Source organism: Juglans regia, chromosome 1, assembly GCF_001411555.2.
Source record: "Juglans regia cultivar Chandler chromosome 1, Walnut 2.0, whole genome shotgun sequence".
NCBI classification, from domain to species: domain Eukaryota; kingdom Viridiplantae; phylum Streptophyta; class Magnoliopsida; order Fagales; family Juglandaceae; genus Juglans; species Juglans regia.
This window is the reverse complement of record NC_049901.1, coordinates 14,836,056-14,857,249: the sequence shown is the minus strand read 5'-3', so window position 1 is coordinate 14,857,249 and position 21,194 is coordinate 14,836,056. Positions and strand designations below refer to the sequence as shown.

Sequence of the window (21,194 nt, the reverse complement as noted above, 5' to 3'; positions counted from 1 at the left end):
CACTGTACTACCCCCCCGTACACGGGCCATGAACATGATGAAGAAGTTGTTGTGAGGCCCATGGTACCATCCAAAACAACATCGAGAAGCTGAGTTTCAGATCCATACGCAAAAATGTACTGGTTTTTAAGGTTTATTGTCCGGGCCGACTCCATTGATGCGGACCAAGCCCACCATTATGAGTCATGACCCCTCTTTCTCACATGTTTGTAATCAAAGTATCAAACTCCAGATCTCACCATTTTTTTACCACCAACACTACAAGTAAGTCGATTACTATATTTTTGTTTTTGTTTTTGGGATGTGAAATGAGATGAGATAGAAATTTATAAATAGTAATGAAATAATTTATTGATAGTAGTAAAATAATTTAAATTAAGATGTTTTTATGAAGTTTTACGAAAGAAGAGAGAAAAAATTGAATAATAATAATATTATAAAGTTAAAATATTATTAGAATATAATTTTTTAATATTATCTTTGTTTTGAGATTTGAAACGAATTATTTTTTAATATTTTGAATATTTGTGATATTTGAATGTTGAAACAAAATAGGAAGAGACCAAACGGAATGGTCCCTACTCCCTACTAATCCAAGTGCGGGAACTAATCCAAAACTACTCTTTCAAACTTACTTTGGGATGATGGGCCTGTGGGCTTTGGTGTAGCCATTATGCTCTAACACATACGGAGGGAGCCCAATGCAAACTGGCAAATTCTGTTAAGTATTATTTGAAGAATCTCAAATAATAGTTGAGCTTGGGCGGCAAGGCAAAAATAGCGCGTTTCTTTTCTTCGGTTCTCTGGTTTTCCTTGACGAAAATTGGATATGGGTCTTTGTCTGAAATTTGAATGAACGATTCTTTTACGACAAAGCATAGTAAAACCATGCCCGTTTCTCGATTTATTTTCTTCTCCTCCAAACGCCGCTCCACAGATGCTTTTAACCTACTTAAAAGGTCACTCTCTAAAACCCTTTAATCACACCACTTCTTTGCATTCTGATTTATGGGTTGCCATATTTTGTCGCTCTTTCTATAGTTTAATTTCTTTAATTTGTCTTAATTGGAATGATTCTATCCATGGTGTGTAGAACTGATTCATAAAAAGCATAAAGAGTTATTTCTTTCTTTCTTTTTTCCCCTTTTCAAATAGATAATATGATTTAATGGTTGAGGGTGGGAATTCAGGTACTACTCTGTGTAGCTTATTAGTGTCTGTGACATTCGCTTGGTTTTATAGTGCTGGAAGATCTTTCTTTATTGAAGTTAGACTAGATTTGTGAAACTTGGGAAACGAATAGGAATTCGGTGTTCACAATTGGCTTTACATGGAAACGGCTGAAGGAACAATAAGGTTCCGTTTGTTTCCTGAAAACATTTTCTGTTGAAAACATCTTCCTAACGAAAATGTTTTTACATTAAAACAAATGGAGCCTACATGTTTATCTGATTTAATTTGGTGCAGAGAACCTTACCCGGGCCTGACACTCCTTGGAAACGTGCATACAAGCCACAAAGCTTCTTGTTTTCTGGTTCTTCTAAAACTTACTTATACGGAATCATATTTATATGTTGTAGGTGTCATCCATCTAGGAGAGTTCAGACTTGTAACTATTCGAAATCATCAGGATACAGTAATGGAAAGACACGTATTCATCCTGTAATACCTGTAGAAACACGGGCTCCTCGCTCATGGGGTGCTTATGTCATTGTAATGCTGCCTTACCCCTGTATAATCTCATTAATATGTGCTTCTTTTCGATTGGCCCTTCTTGAAATATATGAATAATGAACAAGATGAGGACTTACATTAGAAGCTAATAATCATCTGGTTGTTTGTATTTATCCATCTATGTATTTATTTATCTTTCTGCAGCCAGCTGCTATACTTGGATTTGCTGGGCTAGCAGCTTTTGTTCATTATAATGATGAGAGACGAGCAATTTTGAAAGGTACCTTTTGAAGAATCTGGTTTTGCTGGGTAATTGCTTTTAATGGGTTGGAATCTGAAAGCTAATAATTGGAACCTCTTTGGATCCAGTGTTTTTAATTTAGTTTCATCTTCTCGTTTCTCTTTGATTTCCATTCAGTAAGATTGAATAATTTGTTTAGTAGTTGTCTGTCTATCTCATGATGAAAGTGTTCATGATACAATATTGTAATTTGTGGTGATAATCATGAATTTGGCTTCGAGGATAGCAAGAGGACAATAGATGAGCTTAAAGTTCCTCTCTCTCTCTCTCTCTCTCTCTCTCTCTCTCTTTTTTAAACTTTGTTCTTATGGGTGGGGATCATTGATTTCAATGGACTAAATGTCCATGATTTTCTACTTTCGGTTGTAAACCCTAGCTAGTTAGGTACTTCTCATATGTACTTCAATGGACTATGTACTTGGGCTATTCCTTTTTCTCTTATGAATAATACTTCTTGACTACCTATAAAAAAAAATCATGAATTTGGAATTGGTCATTTTCTGTTTGTGTACATACATATTTTATTCCAACCAATCAAGATTTTTACTTTCTGATTATCACACACACGGACATAGTTGTATGGGATTCTAAACATGATTTTAACAGCTTCAACCTCAACGTCCCAGTGTACAGTTTATCTGGTAATTGAAGTCAGAAAGCAATGATAGTAGAGTGTTGACTAAATTGTTCCTTTTATTTGCCTTTCATTAATGCTTTTATTTGTAGTTAAATTTCCCTTGATTCATGTTATTACACACTTTCAATTTAGATCATATGAGTATGCCAAAGGACCTGCAGATGGAAGAGAGTAATGTCACTTCGTTAACTTCTTCAATGGAAAGTCATTTTTGTTGAGCTGGACTGTCTTTTTTATTCCTTTTTTCGACTTGACAGTAAGACAGTAACGATTTATATTTGGGGATGTGATCATTGCTTTCACTTGTTAATTAGAGTTTTCTTGTTGAACAGCAATGAATGTGGGAGAAGGACATGTAGTTTTTAATTGGATAAAAGTGTTGGTTAAACAGAGCTAAAATGGTAGAGGGAAAGAAATATAGTATCCAATTCATGTATGATGAATCAGGTTTTGAAGTCTTCATGACAGTCTGGTACTGATCGGCAGATGAGTATATACTGTTAGATCAGAGTAGATAGCTCAAGTGCTTTCATGAATATGTACTCAATAGTGTTTCGGAACCGATTAGGAACTGTCAAGTAGCTTAATTGGTATTGGTAGGTCACTGGTGGGAGGTTTTAGGTACACCCCTACCCTACATTTCTTTTATCATTGTTGTTGCTGTTGCCGTGGTAAAGAAAAAGTTTGATTTGCTTGCAAAGTCCCAGGCTTCAAGTCTAACAAATAGCTTAAGTTGGGATCAAGAGGATAAAGTAAAGTGGGTTGACAGCCTAAATAGACAAGGTCTTCAAAGGAGTTCCTTTAGAGGAAACAAATGAATAAACAAAACATTGTGTCTCTCTTGTGAGTATGTACAAAAAGTCCTTTCTGTAGCAAGCTTGTCTGGTTGAATGGTTAAACTTTCTGCCTTCATGTTTATAAATTTTTTATTATTCTCATTATTTTAGTTTATAAAAATGCATTAGTGGGAAGGAAAGAATGCAGAATTGTGTATGGTTAGCAATCTAAGAGGCCCCTGTAAAGGAGGGGAAGAATGGTCCTGACTTATGCAATATACGGGGGACCTTGTGAACTTAGGAAGAAGCGGATTGAAAACCTTGAGCTTCTGTTTTTTGCCCTATCTTCTAAATCTCCCATATAAAAAATCAAGATCTGAATCAAAACACATACAACTTTTCAATATTTTGTTGAACAGGTGAAATTGTGGTTGATCGAAGGGATGGTGGTTGGTGAGAGCATTGATTGGGAGGGAGAGAGCGGGGGATCAATTTTCTAGAGATCAAGAGGGAGGAGTAGAGATATTTTCTTTTCATAATGTGATGAGAGGTGAAAGAAGCCACTTTGCACGTGTAACACCTAATTTCCCTTGCCCAAAATACATTTTTCCTTTGGCTTGTATTTTCTGGTAGCACCAAACACCGGAAAATGTAAAAAATTATAATGAAGCAATGACAACTTAAGAACAAAGCCTTTGGGTACTTTTGATTCGCAGGATAGGCCCATGCAATTGAATAACCATTCCCACCCTAGGGGTAAGGAATGCAACTTTTTCGAAGAGACCCACTATTTCTTCAAATGTAAAGTAATAAGGAAACAGAATATTTAAAATTTGATGGTGGCTCCCTTAACGTTGGGGATGGTCTGACCACACCACCAGATACTATTTTGAGGGTGTTCTAACTACCCCTATGGCTGTTGGGGGTGGCAAAAGCCACCAAGGCCATTGCGGGTGACCAAGCCACTCCATGTGGCCATATGGAGTGGTTTGGGCCACCCCCATCGAAGGTCAGGGGTGGTCGGAAAACCCCCGAAAGCTATTGGAAGTGGCCCCCGAATTGAGATTTCTGTGGCTGTCAGACCACCCTTGGGGTTTTGTGAGGTGGCAAGCCACTAACAATGTTAAACCAATTCTTTATTATTATGCTAAGGTTAAAAAATGAAAATAATGGCTTGTTTCAGGACTTTGATATTTTAGGAACTTTTCTCTATTTCCAATGAGACTCTTATATGTTTTCACCAAAAAAAAGAAAAAGAAAAAAAAGAACGCCCATTTCTTTTCTTTTCTTTTTGATTGGCACCGGGTGTCCAGGAACATCGTCCTGACTAATCCTAGGGGTGCATAGGCCCTTGGCAATGAATTTCCCATAAGTGCACCTCGGGTAATTTAAGGGGAAAATCCCCTAGTTCGATGGCCTCTAGAGATTGTTTGCACCCAAGGAGATTTGAACTTTAGACCTGGGGAGAGCATACCCCCAAGCCGAAGGCCTTTACCACTTAAGCCAACTCCTAGGGCTTTGCCCATTTCTATTCCTTTAGGAATGACAATACCCATTTTTTGGACCAAATGTACCCATAGTTTCTAAGAAACTAAATACCAGTGCCTTTTCTTAGGAACCTTCAAAATTTAAATTGGGTTGACAGAATTCAAGGTCCAGGCATTTAGCTAGGCACTAGGAAGTGACAATATTAAATTAGATATAGCTCAGTGGCACCTCAAATTGTCCCAGTTGAATATTAATTATCTTTTTTGTTTGATAAGTAATAATCTTTATTGAATAGAATGAAACTAGGCAATGCCCAAGTACACAGGAAGTATACTTGAATATTAATTATCTGCTTCTACTGTTCTGTCACTATATAATCACTAGTAGTTAAAAAGCCTGAATTGTGGTGATTTTGCATCCCTCAGCTAGCTAATAGTTAAAGAGTTACAGAAGAGTTGACTTGGAGTTGGGGGTATGGCAATTTGGGCCCAATTGTGATAATATAATTGGTCTATTTAAAAGCATTATACAGCATCCCTAGGTAAGAATTGAATTGATGCCTAGAGTTACTTGGCTCACTGTTGGCCTCAAATTTTGCTGGCTGTTGAGAATGGTGGTATAAGAGGCTGAAATGGTCTAGCAGCATATCTAGAACATGCAAAAGTTGAGAAGAAGAACATAACCTATGGCTAACCTCGTGCAGGTCAGCTAGTTAATGTCATTTCTCCTCCTACAAACAACAAAACTGTTATCTGTAATCAATGTAGGCATTGCTTAGAAGCAATAGAGCAGGTACATAATTTGAGTCCCGTTCTCTTTTCAATTTGAAACATGAGAAATCTAAGCATGAGAAATGTGAGAGTGCTGTTAACAATTGATTGAAAACTATATTAATACTCACATACATACATGGTTAGTTATCACGTTTATTCTAATTTCTATCGTTATTGGTTCAGGCCAGGGCAGCAAATCTGGTGGAAATACTGTCAGGGGGCCAACAATTGGTGGTCCATTCACTCTAATTGATACTAAGAATCAGATTGTTACTGAGCAAGATTTTCATGGAAAGTGGGTTCTCCTCTACTTTGGCTATACTTCATCCCCAGATGTTGGGCCAGAGCAAGTCCGGATTATAGCCAAGGCTGTAGATATATTAGGTTGTTACTTTTTTCGACATAACTTATGGCACTGCCTTTTCTGTTATGATCACTGAAGTTGTGTATTTTTTTCTTGGAAATTAGAGTCAAAATATCATAATGAGATTCTACCGGTGTTTGTCACAATCGATCCTCAACGAGATACCGCTGCACAACTTCGTGCTTACCTTAGAGGTGAGGCTTTGCTGACAACTGGAATGTGTTGCAGTATGCTAACTGTTTGAGATAGAAACGTTTTATCAGATCCTCCCTTCCTCCTGCATTATCCTCCATGTTTTTTAACTGTTTGCAGAGTTTGACTCAAGAATACTGGGATTAACGGGCCCTGTATCAGCTATTAGGCAGATGGCGCAGGAGTATCGTATATTCTTCAAGAAGATAGAAGAGGAGGGTGATGATTATCTTGTTGAGTCTTCCCATAATATGTAAACCCTTAGCTCACCCTTCTTTTCTCTGTCTTTTCTGATTGAACTCAAGAGTGTATTGTAACCTATCTCAAAACAATCAGGTATCTTTTGAACCCAAAATTGGAGGTTGCGAGATGCTTTGGTGTCGAGTACAATGCGGAAGAACTGTCAGAGGCAATAACAAAGGAACTGAGGAGTACCCCATCTTAATGGCTCCAAGTTTTTAATAGGTTGCCAATACTTCTATGCTATAAGGGAAAATATTGTATTTTGGACATCATTCTGACCTCATCTTTATTTTTGTGGTCATTCTTTTTTCCTATAATTTTTGAAATTTCAAGTTCATGCTCCCGAGTTAGGCAGCAGTATGTACGATGTTGGTTAACATTTATCATGTTAGAAAATTGTTGAGACAAGAACAAGGAAAGATAAACGGGAATTCTGATTTTTTTCAACTTATGTAAAGTTACGTTTGTTCTTGTCGGCACTTCTCAATTTACACCTTTTCGAGATGGAACGTAAATCACTAAGATTGGATGCCTCCATTGCATAAGAAGGCCTAGGTTAGGTTTCTGCCTTGGCATGGTTAGTCTATTTTGCACATTCTGATGAGTATGAATTTGAGGTTGCCCATTTAGGACATTCGGTTTGTTTCCTTTCAATGTATGGCCTCTTGATTATTAATTTTTTAGGATGAACACAAAAAACCTGTTTGTGACTACGATATTTTTCTGTTTTAGTATCTGCAGAGTTTGCATCCTAGAAACTTTCCATGTTGTTTGAAATTTCAAAATCCCCCCAGATTTCATTTATAATTCTATAAATATAGAGAATGGCCATCCCAAAAAAGTTATAATCCCCATATGCTCTCTAAAATTTTAATATACCTAGAAATGCCTCTTTAATTTCTCTATAGTCTAAAAGATCACTTGATAGATTTTATGAAAAAAAATGAATTCAAAATATTTCATTACAAAAAAATAATGGATGAATGTTATTCCATGAAATATTATCATTATAAATTTGAAATGTATATTAAATTATGTTTTTAGAATTTTATTTTTATGCGTATGTAACAAATTATCGAGATCTAATTATATATAGTTATGTTTTATAAATTTTTAATTATTTTTTAATTTTATATAAATATATCACACGGTCACTCATAAAAAAAAAAAAAAGTTGCTGATTCGGCCACTACACACAGATTGACATTATTAGATGGCTCTAATACCATATGGAATGATGTAGGGGAGGCGTATACGTGGCTACTGCTCAACTCCATTAAAATAATTTAAAGAAAAACTAACTTTTAAAAAAAATATAGAAATATGGCTATTTTTTTTTATGAAAATATTTCCAAAAGACGTGGAGGGTTGAGTGAGTTTCCATGCAAGGGTGGAGCATATACTACATCTTTATACTCTCAGGACAACCTCTGGCACAGGTTGTAGAGACGGAACAACTTGGCCAAGCAAAATTGCAACCTAATTAAAGTACTGTTTAGTTTTATATAATCGGTTCCGTTACCTAAAATATCATAGCTGGCCTGGGTTCCTCAGAAAAAACACGACAACGTGCCCTCGACTCTCTCTCTCTCTCTCTCGGCCCGCCGGGCGCCAAAGAGGTGTCTAAAAATCTAGAGATTCTCATTGAATCCAGGACCGGGTCTCTTGGTTTCCCTTTTCTATCACATAAGAAACACAAAAGAAAATAAGTAAAATAATCAGGTAGAAACGAACAAAAAAAAAAAAAAAAAAGGAAAAAAATAACGAGGGTCAACTAGTTTCATTTAATAAATAAAACAACAAACCTGTAAATTATTCTCCTCCTTTTCCTGATCTTTTCACCATCAAATCATGTTATCTAATTTCATCGTTTCTATGGTTGAAAGAGATAGAAGGCACAGAGAGATTGTTTTCTGGCAGCCACTTCAGGAGGCCATGCAGATCATCTCCTGGGGCTAGGCCAAATTCTCAGTCTTTCTCATGTCTTTGTTATTTGGTTTTGTTTTTTTGGGTACTTTTGTATTCGACATGAAACATTAAGATCAATATGTTTTTTCAATGCTACCTTTCAAGGCTATGTTTTTTGTAATCTAGTTAATCAGTTTTAACAGCACCAATGTTCGTCTCATTTTTGGCAAAATAGCACGCAATGAATATTTCCCTTCATCAATAAACTACACCATCAACAAGGATTGAGTAGAGTACTTGATAGGTAATTTCAGAATGGAAGACAGCTCGCCGGAGAAGAAATCAGGTTGTGGTATATTAAATGCAGTTTTTGGGCGACATAGCTTTTGGCCACGAAGATCTACCTCAACCGGTTCGATTCCCACTGGGAACCGTCCTGATTTTGTCAAGACACCAGACACTCCAAATTCAAGGAGGAGACGAGTTGGCTCCGATGACAGCTCCATCCTTGAAACCTCATCAAATGTATCAGAATCGTCATCAAAACCCGTGGGTAGACCTATCCAAAATCCTCACATGCCGCCTCCTTTCTATCGCCAAAACTATGGCAGACCCTTTAATGAGGCTACGTTAGTGGCACCCTCATCAGGTACAGGCTTAGCAAAGATAGCTCCTTGCCAAGGATATGTCAACCAGGGGAAGAAGGTGCCATGGGAAGCCATTGGCATTTCTGGGGAGCTCGAAAGCATCATCGTGGATCACCAAAAACATCAGGGAGGTAGTAATCTTGTTCGGGCGTCATCGAGCAACGTCATGCTTTTTGGCAATCTGGGTAACTTGAGGCAACCAGGAGGAAATGTGAATTCGTACAAAGTTTTTAATCATCATCCCAAGTCAGAAAGAGAAGAAGGCCCGATGTTCAACGGAAATTACTCAACCAGCGTGATGGGAAATGTGGTAAAGAGTGCTAATAGAGAAGGGAAACTAGGCGGAGAACAGTCAGGTTCCTTGTGCAGGGCTATCTCGACTAGAACGGATCCTGAAACATTGAAAATTTTGGGCAACGAGGATTACAAGAATGGAAGATTTGCAGAAGCCCTGGCCTTGTATGATGCTGCAATTGCTATTGACCCCAACAAGGCTTCGTACAGAAGCAACAAAAGTGCTGCATTAGCCGCTCTGGGTAGGATTCTTGAGGCAGTTTTTGAATGCAAAGAAGCCATCCGTATAGAACCTCATTATCATAGAGCTCATCATCGTTTGGCAACATTATATTTTCGGTAAAAATACCATTCCTCTCTGGACCATGCTTGGTCGTTTACAAGCATTCTTATATAACACGTAGATATATCTGTGTATACAGATTAGGGGAGGCAGAAAAAGCTCTGTATCACTACAAACATGCAGGACCGGAGGCCGACCATGTTGACATTGCCAAGGTGAAAACGCTTCAGGCGCATCTCAACAAGTGCACCGAGGCTCGCAAATTACGAGATTGGAACACCCTGATTAAGGAAACAGGGAGAGTCATGTCTGCAGGAGCAGATTCAGCACCACAGGTGAGCCATAAGTTATCAAATTCCCATCCCTTCCTTTATTAGTTATGCCTCATTATGTTAATCTGATACCATGTTATCTATTTGTGGTGATTTTGAAAGATATTTGCTTTTCAAGCCGAGGGCTTGTTGAAGCTCAGGAGGCATCAGGAGGCGGATGAGACAATGCTGAAGGGTCCGAATTTCGGGGCTGACGCTTGTACTAAATTCCTGGGGCCTATTGGTAGTGCATATGTGCTAGTCATCCGGGCTCAAGTTGACTTGGCAGCCGGCAGGTTAGTTTTCTTTACCATTGAGATGATCAAAGTCTTGACGTGCACACATTTGGATCTGCAAGCATCTAATGTTCATAAAAATGGAGAAAGTAATATGACCTTTTACACTGTTTCTCTGTGCTACTCCTGTTCGTGAGTGATCAAGATTTGTGTAGTGAGGAAAATGATGGTTTTATTGGTTTACAAACGACTTTGACAGATTGGATGAGGCGTTGGAGGCAGTTCAACGAGCAGCTCGCCTTGACTCGAATAATAGGGAAGCAAACATTTTGATGAGGAAGGCTAAGGCTGTTGCAGAAGCTCGATCAAGAGGTAACGAGTATTTCAAGGCGTCGAGATTCTCAGAGGCAAGTGCTGCATACGGGGAGGGACTGGAACATGACCCATATAATTCAGTGTTGTTGTGCAACCGAGCCGCCTGTCAGTCCAAACTTGGCCAATTTGAGAAAGCAGTGGAGGACTGCACTGTTGCCCTTAACGTACGACCCTCTTACTACAAGGCTAGACTGAGAAGAGCCGATTGCAATGCCAAGGTGACTCTCTATCTTACTGCCTTCAAATATCAAATCGACATGACTCTTGGCTATTTCTAGTTACCACTACTTAGAACTGTTGGGATAATGGCGTCTCAAATTAATACAAGGCGACTCTAAAAGTAATGACATTATTTTCATTTGCATTTACCGATGTAGTATATTTTAAATGATTTTATATATTAATCATTTAATTAATTGACTTTCACTTAAAATGTGTCACATCAATAAGTGTAATTCAAAATGTCAAAATTTGTAATGAAACTTAACATTGCTTAACGCATAGGATGCCTAACCCTCGATAATTAACTATTATTTACAAAACATGAAGATTAATTGAGTTTCATGTGTAGCATTGTTCTTCTACTGCGTGTGATTATTGCTTGTGATAAACATGTAATTTGGATATGATATATAGTTGAAAAAATGGGAAGCTTCCATTGAAGACTACGAAGTCTTGTCAAAGGAAACACCGGAAGACGAGGAGGTGCGCCGACTCTTGTTGGAGGCCCAGAATCAGGTCAAGAGACAACGTGGTGAAGAGGTGCAAGGCAATTCGGCATCAAGTGTGTAATGGAGCTGATTCGGGTCGTCATCTTGTCCCAAGTAAAAGGAGACTCAAGACATGGAGATCGAGAAAAAAGCCTAAAGCCACCCATGGAACTAAAAATAAAGGCCCCGGCCGGATAGAGAAATGAGCTAGCTAACTAGCAGCAGCGCGATACATGGTCTTCTGGAATATCCTAACAAGCTAGCTAGGAGCTGCCTGGCTAGGATACAATACCAAATCAATAGGAAAAGAAAAAACAAACAAGGGTGTTTAATCTAGAGAGGAATTGAGAATTGACTATACCTTTTTAAACAGAAGTTCAATAGATATACGTTCTATTGATTCAATTTGTTTCTGTATAGTTTTTTTTTTTTTTTTCAACAAGATAGATTCATTCATAAATAAAAACCGTTCTTACAAGATTAAGAAAAACTAAATTATATTGTACATCATTAACTAGTCAAAATAAAAGGAGGATCTTTTCCGCTGTGAAAATCCAACATGCAAGGTGGAATAAAGGAAATGGGTATGCTTCCATATAAATTCTTGGAAGTTGCCCACTGCGCAATGGAATGTGCGCATCGATTTTGATCTCGATGCATCTTTTTGGTGTGCCAGCTGTCGAATGAATTCAGCAAAGATTTGATGTCGTTTACTATAGGCTGAATGGTCCAATCTGCTACTTTGTTAGGATCATTTGCCCCTTGCAAAGCCACTAGTGAATCCCCTGCAATGACTAGTTTTTTTATATTTATGCTTGTAGCCTCCTCTAGTCCAACGTTCATTGCAGTGGCCTTTCCTAGATTTGGGTTATGACTATCGATATGTTTTGTAATGACAAAGATTGGATAGTCCTCTTCTGATCTGCATAGCGCTGTTGCTGTGCTACCTGTTTGTCTAACTGCTACATCAAATAATAGTTTGTAATGCCCATTTGGTGTAGCTCTCCAGTCATGGCTTTCATTCACTTTTTTAATGTCCCACGCATTACAGTGTTCCTTATAAGTTCTCAAGGTGCTAGAAATAAAATTATCAAGATTTGGATTTAAAAACTCATGAACAGTTTTATTTCTTAAAAACCAAATATTGTCCATAGCATTGATAGCAAATATTTGAAAGTCTTGCTCCTCTCCATCCAAAATGTTCAACTTTTATGTGGGGGAAATGATGCATTCAATCCAATCACAAATTTCATGGTTAGCAAACCATGTAATATCCAAGGGCCATAGTGATTGCCCCTAAAGAATTCTGGTGAAGGGGCAAGTAAAGAGCAAATGTGCTTGAGTCTCTTCCTCATTGTTGCATATTTGACACTGTGTTTCCTCCTCTGTTAGGGGTGCAAATCTTTTCACCAAGGATTTTGTTGGAATTATGTTATTCAGAATTTTCCAACAAAGCAATTTTAATCTATCTTGAATTTTAATCTTCCAAAGATTTTTCCAAATGTTTGTTTGAACATGCAGTGATTTGGAATTCATTGTGATGGCAGCATAGGCAGATTTCACTGAGAATTTTCCAGAAGAATGGTGCATCCATCTGAGTTTATCCTCTTGTCTGTGAAAATTAGTTTAAGCTAGAGAAATTTTCAGAATTTCAGTCACAGTATCAGGATGGAAAATGGCTTGTAACAGTAGGATGCTCCATCTTCTAGGTTCTTCCATTGTAAGCTTAGAGACAACTAGGGTCCTATCTAAGGAGATGGAGTTGTTCTTTGGAATTGGCTTGAAATTCAGCTGAGTTGGGATCCAGGATTAGACCACATCTTTGTGCTTGTGCCATTATTTATTTGATAGCACACACTCTGTTTCAAGAAGTCTCTTTGCTTTAAGATGTATTTCCAGATCCAAGAATTTGAAGCTTTTGAAGAGTGTCAAAGAAATTTGAATTTTCTAAGTATTTTCCAGACAAGACAGTTTTCCAAGTGGCATTGCTCTTATTTGAAATGTTTCAACCAATTTTACACAGGAGGGCTTTATTGAAATCTGAGATCGTTCTTAAGCCAAGGCCTCCAATGGATTTGGGTTTGCATATTGACTTCCAAGATTTGGGTGTGAAATTTTTTGATTTTTCAATTGGGAATCCCCACCAAAACTTTGAGAAGGCTTTGTCAAATTTTTTTGTGACTGATTTTGGGATCAAGAGAGTAGACATGACATAAGATGGGATGGAGCTAGCAACAGATCGAATTAAAGTTGTTCTATTGGCTTGAGAGAGAACTTTTGCCTTCCCTCCTGCTAATTTTTCAAAGATTCTTTCTTGTAGCTCTTCAAAATGGATTTTTTTATAAGCTTTAAAAGAGATAGGAAGTCCCAGGTATTTTATTTTTGAAGAGTCATTTAAATAACCAAAGAGATTCTTAACCTCTATTTTATTTTAAGGACGTGTATTCTTGCTGAATTGAATGGATGATTTGCTGGAATGGATTTTCTGGCCCAACCAAGAAGAGTAGTTTTCCAAACAGTTTTTGAACACTTGCGCATTCTGTTGAGTGGCTTTACAAAAAATAATGAGATCATCAGTAAAAAGCAAGTGAGAAATTGGCGGGCTATTTCTGCAAATTTTTACCCCTTTTAGAAGCCCCAAATTTTCTTCTCCAGTAATGAGTCTCGTTAAAACTTATGTACCTAAGATGAACAGAAAAGGGGAAAGAGGGTCTCCTTGCCTAAGCCCTCGGGAAGGATGGAAATAACCACAGGGGTTCCCATTGATAATCACTGAGTAGGAAACAATGGTAATGCACTCTTTTATCCAATTAATCCAAATCCCGCTGAAGCCTAACACTGTCACAATGTTCAAAATGAAACTCCATTCCATCATATCAAAGGCCTTTTCCATGTCTATCTTGACTGCCATAATACCCTCCCTCCCTCTCTTCTTTTTAAGATGATGAAAGATCTCTTGGGCAAGAATGATATTTTCTTGGATGACTCTACCTGGGACAAAAGCTGTTTGATGAGGAGATATAATTCTTGGAAGAATCTTCTTTAGTCTATTTGCAAGGATCTTTACTACAATTTTGTAGCAAACATTCGAGAGGCTGATTGGTCTGTATTGATATACAGTGTTTGGGCAGTTTGTTTTTGGGATGAGGGCAATATGGGTGTGATTCAATTCCTTTAGCATCTTACCATGAATGAATAAATTTTTTATGGCTGCTATGAAGTAAGTTTTTATGATGTCCCAATATTGCTTGTAAAACAAACCAGTGAAACCATCAGGGCAAGGAGCTTTCGTTGAAGGTGTTTGTTTAATGGCATTAATGATTTCTTCATCAGTAGGGATTTCACAGAGAAAGTTGTTTTCCATGCTTGAGATCTTATCAGGGAACAAACCTTCTAAGTCCATGTTTGGATTGGGATTGGAAGAAGTGTATATGCATTTGAAATGATCCAGAAAAGGTGTTTTGAATGACATTTTGATCAGTCGTCCAGTGATTAGGATTCAACTTTTAACTCTTAATGGAATTAGCCCTTCTCTTGATTGTTGTTGACAAGTGAAAAATTTTGTATTGAGATCAGTTGTTGTCAACCATTGAACTCTTGACTTTTGTCTCCAAAAGATTTCCTCCCTTTTAAGCTGTTCATCAAGGAGGGCCTTGATCTCAACTTCAGACTCCATGACTTGAGAGGTAAGATCATTGCTTTGAATGTTTGAAAGAGTTTGTTTCAAAATTTTTATGGAATTCTGAATGTTTCCAAAGTGATTTTTATTCCAAGCTTTTTCTACCTCTTTCAATTTTTTGGATAAAATAAAGCCAGGTGTTCCTACATGAGAGGTATTCCAAGCTCTTTGAACCACCATCTGATAGGTTGGGACCCTTATCCAAATTCTTCAAATTTGAAGGGATATCTATGATGATTGCTTCCTATAGTGTCCAAAATAATTGGAGAATGATCAGAAGAGCTAATGGGGAGGTGTTGAAGGGTTGCATCTGGAAAAAGATTAAGCCAAGAAGAATTAGCTATCCCTCTGTCTAGTCTTTCTCTAATGTTCCTAATTCCTTGTCTGTTGTTGGTCCAAGTGTATTTTGGTCCATGAAAACCAATATCAACCATCTCATTTGTTTCCATGTAGGCTCTAAGTCCATTTAAATTAGAGGAGCAAGCAAATGGTCGACCTCCTTGTTTTTCAAACTGGTTGAGGACATCATTAAAATCATCAATGCTAAGGACAGGACCATTAAAACTATTAGTAATTCTCTCAAGATTGTTCCAAAAAATTTCTTTTTTACTATAATGCGGAGGACAATAAACAAGATTTTGCAGCCACGAGGAATGAACATGATTCAAGTACACAAACATGGTCATTACTTTACTATTCATATAAACAGGTTCTACATCCATGTCATTTTTCCACATACACAAAAGTCCACCTCATTTACTGTCTGGTGGGATATTTACATACAAGTTGAAACCTAATCTATTCATAATAGTACTAGTATTCATAGCATTCAAAATTGTCTCCGATAGGAAGACGATATTAGGTTTTAGAGACCTGATATTTGCTCTCAAGCTTATAATTGCACGGGGACGGGCAAGACCCTAGCAATTCCAACACATGATCCTCATTTTTCATCTGGTGGCAGTATTGGCCCTGCCACATTGGCTTCAGACTCCAATGAAAAGAAATTCAAGTTTTGAGTCTGAGACAAGCTACCCAAACGCCGCGCTTTCCATTGATATGGAGAAAATCTTTGCTTCTCTGTTTGCTTTTCCAGGATGTTGTGTTTTTTCCCTTTTGCACATTGAATTTTTTTTGCAATTGGGATCCTCTCCATCTCTTTAGAGTCTGAGAGTATTTGATGTATTTTCTTTTGCTTGCTTCACTTACTATGAGAATCCTCTCCCAATGAGTTTGTCTCTCCTTACCCTTCATAAGTCTGCCTTTTCTTTGAACCAAGTTCAAGTTTTTAAGTGATTATTTGGCTAGAAAATTTCAATTTTTGTGATTCCGTTTCGAAGGAGGAAGAGGATTGTGAATGGATTTTAATTTTTGAGTGGACAGGTTTGTGGTAGAACACAAGAGGGTATATCGACTGGGTAGAAAGTATTTCATGTGTGTAGGTGGTGTTTTCCTTCAGGGCGTTGCTGTTTGGCTGGCCATAAATGTTTGGCTGCTTGGGTTGAGTTGTAATTATGGGTTGAGCTGAATTTATAGGCCATTTCAAAGGGGTTGGGTTAGATTGTGAGGGGTTAAAGACCAAATTTTTTGAGGATTGAGCCGAGCTTTGTGTTGTATGAGATGGATTCGGTTTTATTACAAAGCACGACCTGCCAGATGGGCTCACTAACAGTGATAAGGAATGGGCCTTTGAAGTGAGTTCTGTTGGGTTTTTGAGCTGTTCAAATTGTGCTATGATGTTCTTGAAAATCAAGTGGGGTTCTTCCGTTGGTTAATCTGTTTGTTTGGTTTGCTTGCCAAAGAAAGTGGGTGAAGTGATGAGAATTAATGGTTGTGGGTTGTAATTAAAAGAAAGGGGTGCATCTCTTACCCGTTGATCGCAGTCGTTTTGATGAATGGAGTGGATATTCTTGGCCTTTGTGAGGGGGGGGGGGACATATTTGACTATTTTTGTTCTGCAAATATATTTCCCAAGCCGCCGAATTACACAAAGGGCTATTCACATTTAATGAAGTCACTTCAACAGAGTAGTGAGCTTTCATGCTTCCACGTGTCCTCAACAGTTCTTCTTTCATTCCATGAATGCTGAGATGCTCACCATGAACGTTCACACTGCTACGTCTGAGTGCACTGAAACTGAGTTCTTCTTGGACCATCAAGCTATGGGTCTGTTGCATTTCTTCCATTTTATCTTTTCCTTTCGGATGTTGATGAAAAAAATGCCTTATTTCCAGGTCTTCATTTTTGGCTATAGGTCCTCGCATTTCCAGCTGGCCCCATCTTGTTGCATTCAAATGATTTTCATGTTGCCCCCCTCTGACTGTTTAAGCTCTCATCCATGGACCAAAGTTAGTAACCTAAGTTCTAACTTGAAACAGAGGACACACTTGTTGTATGTGACCTAGACATCCACAGTAGTAACAAAAGTCCGACAACCTTTCATACTTGAAACTGATCCATGTTGCTTGTCTTCTAGGCCGTGAGAGTGGAAACCCATCTGGGAGTGGATTCTCGACGTTTATCTCCACTTGCACTCTCATATACTTTCTAAGGATTAATTTCATGATCGTGGCTTGCTCTACTTGAATAAAATTTCCTAGCTTCCTTGCTATTCTTTCTGCATTTGTTGTTGTCATATACTCCAGAGGCATCCCGTGTATTTGAACCTAGAAGATTGACATTTTAAGATCAATTTCTTGCAAGTTTAAACCAATGGGCCAATCTCTAACTAACATGTGAAAACCTCTAATATTCCAAGGCCGTTGCTCTAAGACCTAATTTTTCTCTTGTTGGGTTGGAAATGTGAAGAGCAAAGTGTTTGTGCAAAGGTCTTCAATGGAGAGTCAAGTCACAAAACTCCATGCAGCCTTTATTGTAGCATGCAACGTAAGTTTGTTGAGCGGCTTGGATGAGATGATACGTCTGATGAGTGCATGCTCTGAAAAATATGCTGCATTTTTTTTATTTTTGGCTGTAGATCTAGGTCTATCCATTTTAGGGTTTAGGAGGTTTTGATGTTTCCTTCCAGTTCTGCCTTTGGGTTCTGGACAATTGCAATTTTCTCAGAAGTCTCAGGGAGATTTTGCTTGAAGATGATTGATTTGTAGGAAGTGTGATTTTTTTCCATATTTGAGAAATGGACCAATGGTTGAGAAGAGTTTACTGGAAGGTGTGCATTAGTAATGGTGGTTGTAATTAATGTTGGATTAATTGATAAAGGATGGTAAGGAAATTGGGAATGGTGGTTGTATTTCTGGGTTGATTAAAGAAACTGGGTAAGATCTTGTTTAAGTTGGGAGTGACTCACTGGGGAGGAAAGGAGAACTCATCTTTGGGAGTTGGAAAATCACTTAATGAAAATCACTGAATGTATAGTTAGTTCAACGTGTGTATTTCTTTCTTCTCCTTAATTTTCTTTTTTCTCAAAGATTTTGTTTGTTATTCTGTTCGATGAGAAAAATAAATTTATAGGACAAGAAAAAATTAGCAGAGAAGTATGTTTTTATCTAAATTAAGGATCCTAAGAATGAGAGAGAGAGATATTTAAAATGGGTCCAACAACATTTATTATTATCTATAGATATTTTAAACAACTATAGGAGAGGCTTTGCTCACAACAACGACCAAAGGTTAAAAAGAAAAACTTTGCTTTAATTGGTTTGTGTGATTTGGTTTAGAATCAAGAAGTTGGACATGTAATCCATATTCATGAGTGATTAAACCTACCTAGCTATTAGGGTTTGTGAGTTGTATATAGTACTCTATATGATCGTAAATCTTATCCCAAAATGGTATTCCTATACAAGGTAGGAAATCTGACTATGATTTCACTAATCAGGTTTTTTTGATAAATATTTATAATAAGCTCAATCTCCTCTCCCAATATAGTTTAAATACTATTCATATCTCTTAGGCTATTCGTTTGAATTCTTGGTATGAATGGGAAAGAGATAAATATATAAGGTGGGTTGATCTCAATGTTTATTATTGTCTTATAATGTGTAATATCTCTCAGATAATATTAAATGTTCAATAAACATTATGAGTCACATTTTATATGTCTATATCTGATCTCGTATTTTCATAATCGAATTCCAGGACATCTTGATCACATTACTCTTCTATTGTGAAATAGTAATATCGAGTAGCTCACCTAAAGTTTCAGTAGCATGCAGGTGTGCATTGGTTAGATCAAATTGATGTCTTCAGCATTGAGTTAAATATGAAATATTTTGCAATTTAAAGTATTGGGCGTTCAAGTTGATCTCATCACTTCTTAGCATGTTTTTATGATTGTCTAACCTTAGCAAGTCAGGAATCAATTAAGGAGAGATGATCAAGAAAACAAAATTGTGTCCAATGACATATATAATAACCTTTTTCCATTTTTTCTCCATAATATAGAAAATTATTCTCCCAAATTCTCAATCTCATGGCACAGGGGAATTAGATTGGATCTCATATCCTTGAGAATCCCATGATCTCTCATCCATTAAACTACTTGTGAATAAACCGCTTGATTTGACCCATCGCCTTTGTTTATCCAATTTGACTTGCACATGCATACATGGGTTGGCTTGAAAATTGCTTTCATAAATATAATAGCACGATTGAATTTGATGGAAAAAAAAAACTAAAAGAACTGTTTATCATAGATATTGTAGATAAATAATTACTATTTTACTTTACTGCTTTACTGTAAATAGTAAATAGTTAGTTGATGTAACTAGCTAGTTACTTAAAGTCTTCAGTTCAAGTTAGTTACTTTTACTTTCCTTTAGTGTACTGGTATAAATACCAATTCTCACGTGTAAATCGATATGCTGAATACAAGAACAGAGTTCTTTCTCTCAGTATTTCGAGAATGTTCTTGATTGGAATGATTTGGATTTCCTTCATGGTATCAGAACGAATACCTTAAGGTTTTACTTCTGACCGCTGCAAGATTCAATACAAGATTCACGTTTGTTCAAGATTCAATACAAGATGAGTACATCAGCCTCTGTCTCATTGCATGCAGAAGATTCTAACCTGTATCATTTGCAAAATGGAGATTCTCCTGGTTCTGTTTTAATTTCTAACCTTCTTTCAGGAGATAATTACCATAGTTGGTGCAGATCAATGGAAATGGCCTTAAAGGCAAAGAACAAGTTAGGTTTCATAAATGGAATGATAAATCCACCAATGGATTCAGATCCACTCTTCGCTGTATGGGACAGATGTAATAGCATGGTTTTGACACGGATTTTAAACTCGATGTCAAGAGATATTAGGGAACCAATTGTTTATGCGAAGACATCAAGAGAATGTGGGAAGAATTGTGTAATCAATTCTGTCAAGGGAACAGGTCAAGGATTTTTCAATTGCAGAAGGAGCTCTCATCTTTATCTCAAGATCATGCTTCGGTGAGTGTTTACTACCGCAAGTTTAAATTTTTGTGGGATGAATTGATGAATTATAATCAAATGCCCAATTGTACATGTGGAGCATGTAAGAATTATAGTTGTGGTGCTACACATTTGTTCTTAGAATATCAACAACATCATCACATTATAATGTTTCTCATGGGGTTGAATGAAGAATTCTCACATGTTAGAGGCCAAATATTGTTAATGGATCCATTACCACCAATTACTAAAGTTTTTTTCTTTAGTAATTCAAGAAGAAAAACAAAAGGAAGTTAGATCAATGGGTAGAACTGCTGTTGAAACTATTGTTGCTTTTATGAACAAGAAAGCTGAAAATCCAAGACCAAGTTTCGAAAAACAGCAGTATAGAAGGGAAAAAGTTTTATGTACTTGACTAATCACACAGTGGATAAGTGCTATAAACTACATAAATATCCTCCCAATTTCAAGCAAAAAGGAAAAGTTTCATTAAAAAATCAGATTATGGCCCAACCTGCGAGTACACCCTTTGATTTACATAATTCTATTCCATTCTCTCAAGAAGAGTATCAACAATTGCTTGCATTAATACGCCCACAACAAAAACCACATGTTGCACAAAATGTCAACCATCAAGCAGCCAATATCATATCCACCTCGACTGTTTTACCTCATTTTTAAGGTAAAAACTAATTTACATCTTTCTCATAATATGTCATCATGTTATTCTAGCCTTTCATCCATAAGAAATGAGTCTCCATATTTTTTCCAAGCACCTGAATTATAGATACAAGAGCTATAGACCATATCATATACTCATTTAATCTTTTTACCACAATCACATAAGTCCTAAATACTTTGTCAAATTGCAAAATGAAGAAAATGTTACAGTCACGCATATTGGGACTGTTTATTT

General features: G+C 37.1%; 2 protein-coding genes across 2 annotated transcripts; both read left to right on the top strand.

The window, feature by feature from the left end:
* The first annotated feature begins 755 nt into the window (after positions 1 to 755).
* Positions 756 to 6,808, top strand: LOC109013237 (protein SCO1 homolog 2, mitochondrial). The gene is made up of 7 exons (XM_018995260.2): positions 756 to 959; positions 1,581 to 1,713; positions 1,879 to 1,954; positions 5,833 to 6,033; positions 6,118 to 6,207; positions 6,326 to 6,458; positions 6,542 to 6,808. The coding sequence occupies exons 1-7, from the start codon at positions 853 to 855 to the stop codon at positions 6,648 to 6,650; spliced, it is 849 nt and encodes a 282-aa protein (XP_018850805.1). The 5' UTR covers positions 756 to 852; the 3' UTR covers positions 6,651 to 6,808.
* Positions 6,809 to 8,348: 1,540 nt separating this feature from the next.
* Positions 8,349 to 11,617, top strand: LOC109013291 (inactive TPR repeat-containing thioredoxin TTL3-like). The gene is made up of 5 exons (XM_018995330.2): positions 8,349 to 9,636; positions 9,720 to 9,915; positions 10,015 to 10,187; positions 10,387 to 10,720; positions 11,139 to 11,617. The coding sequence occupies exons 1-5, from the start codon at positions 8,672 to 8,674 to the stop codon at positions 11,292 to 11,294; spliced, it is 1,824 nt and encodes a 607-aa protein (XP_018850875.1). The 5' UTR covers positions 8,349 to 8,671; the 3' UTR covers positions 11,295 to 11,617.
* The last annotated feature ends 9,577 nt before the right edge of the window (positions 11,618 to 21,194 follow it).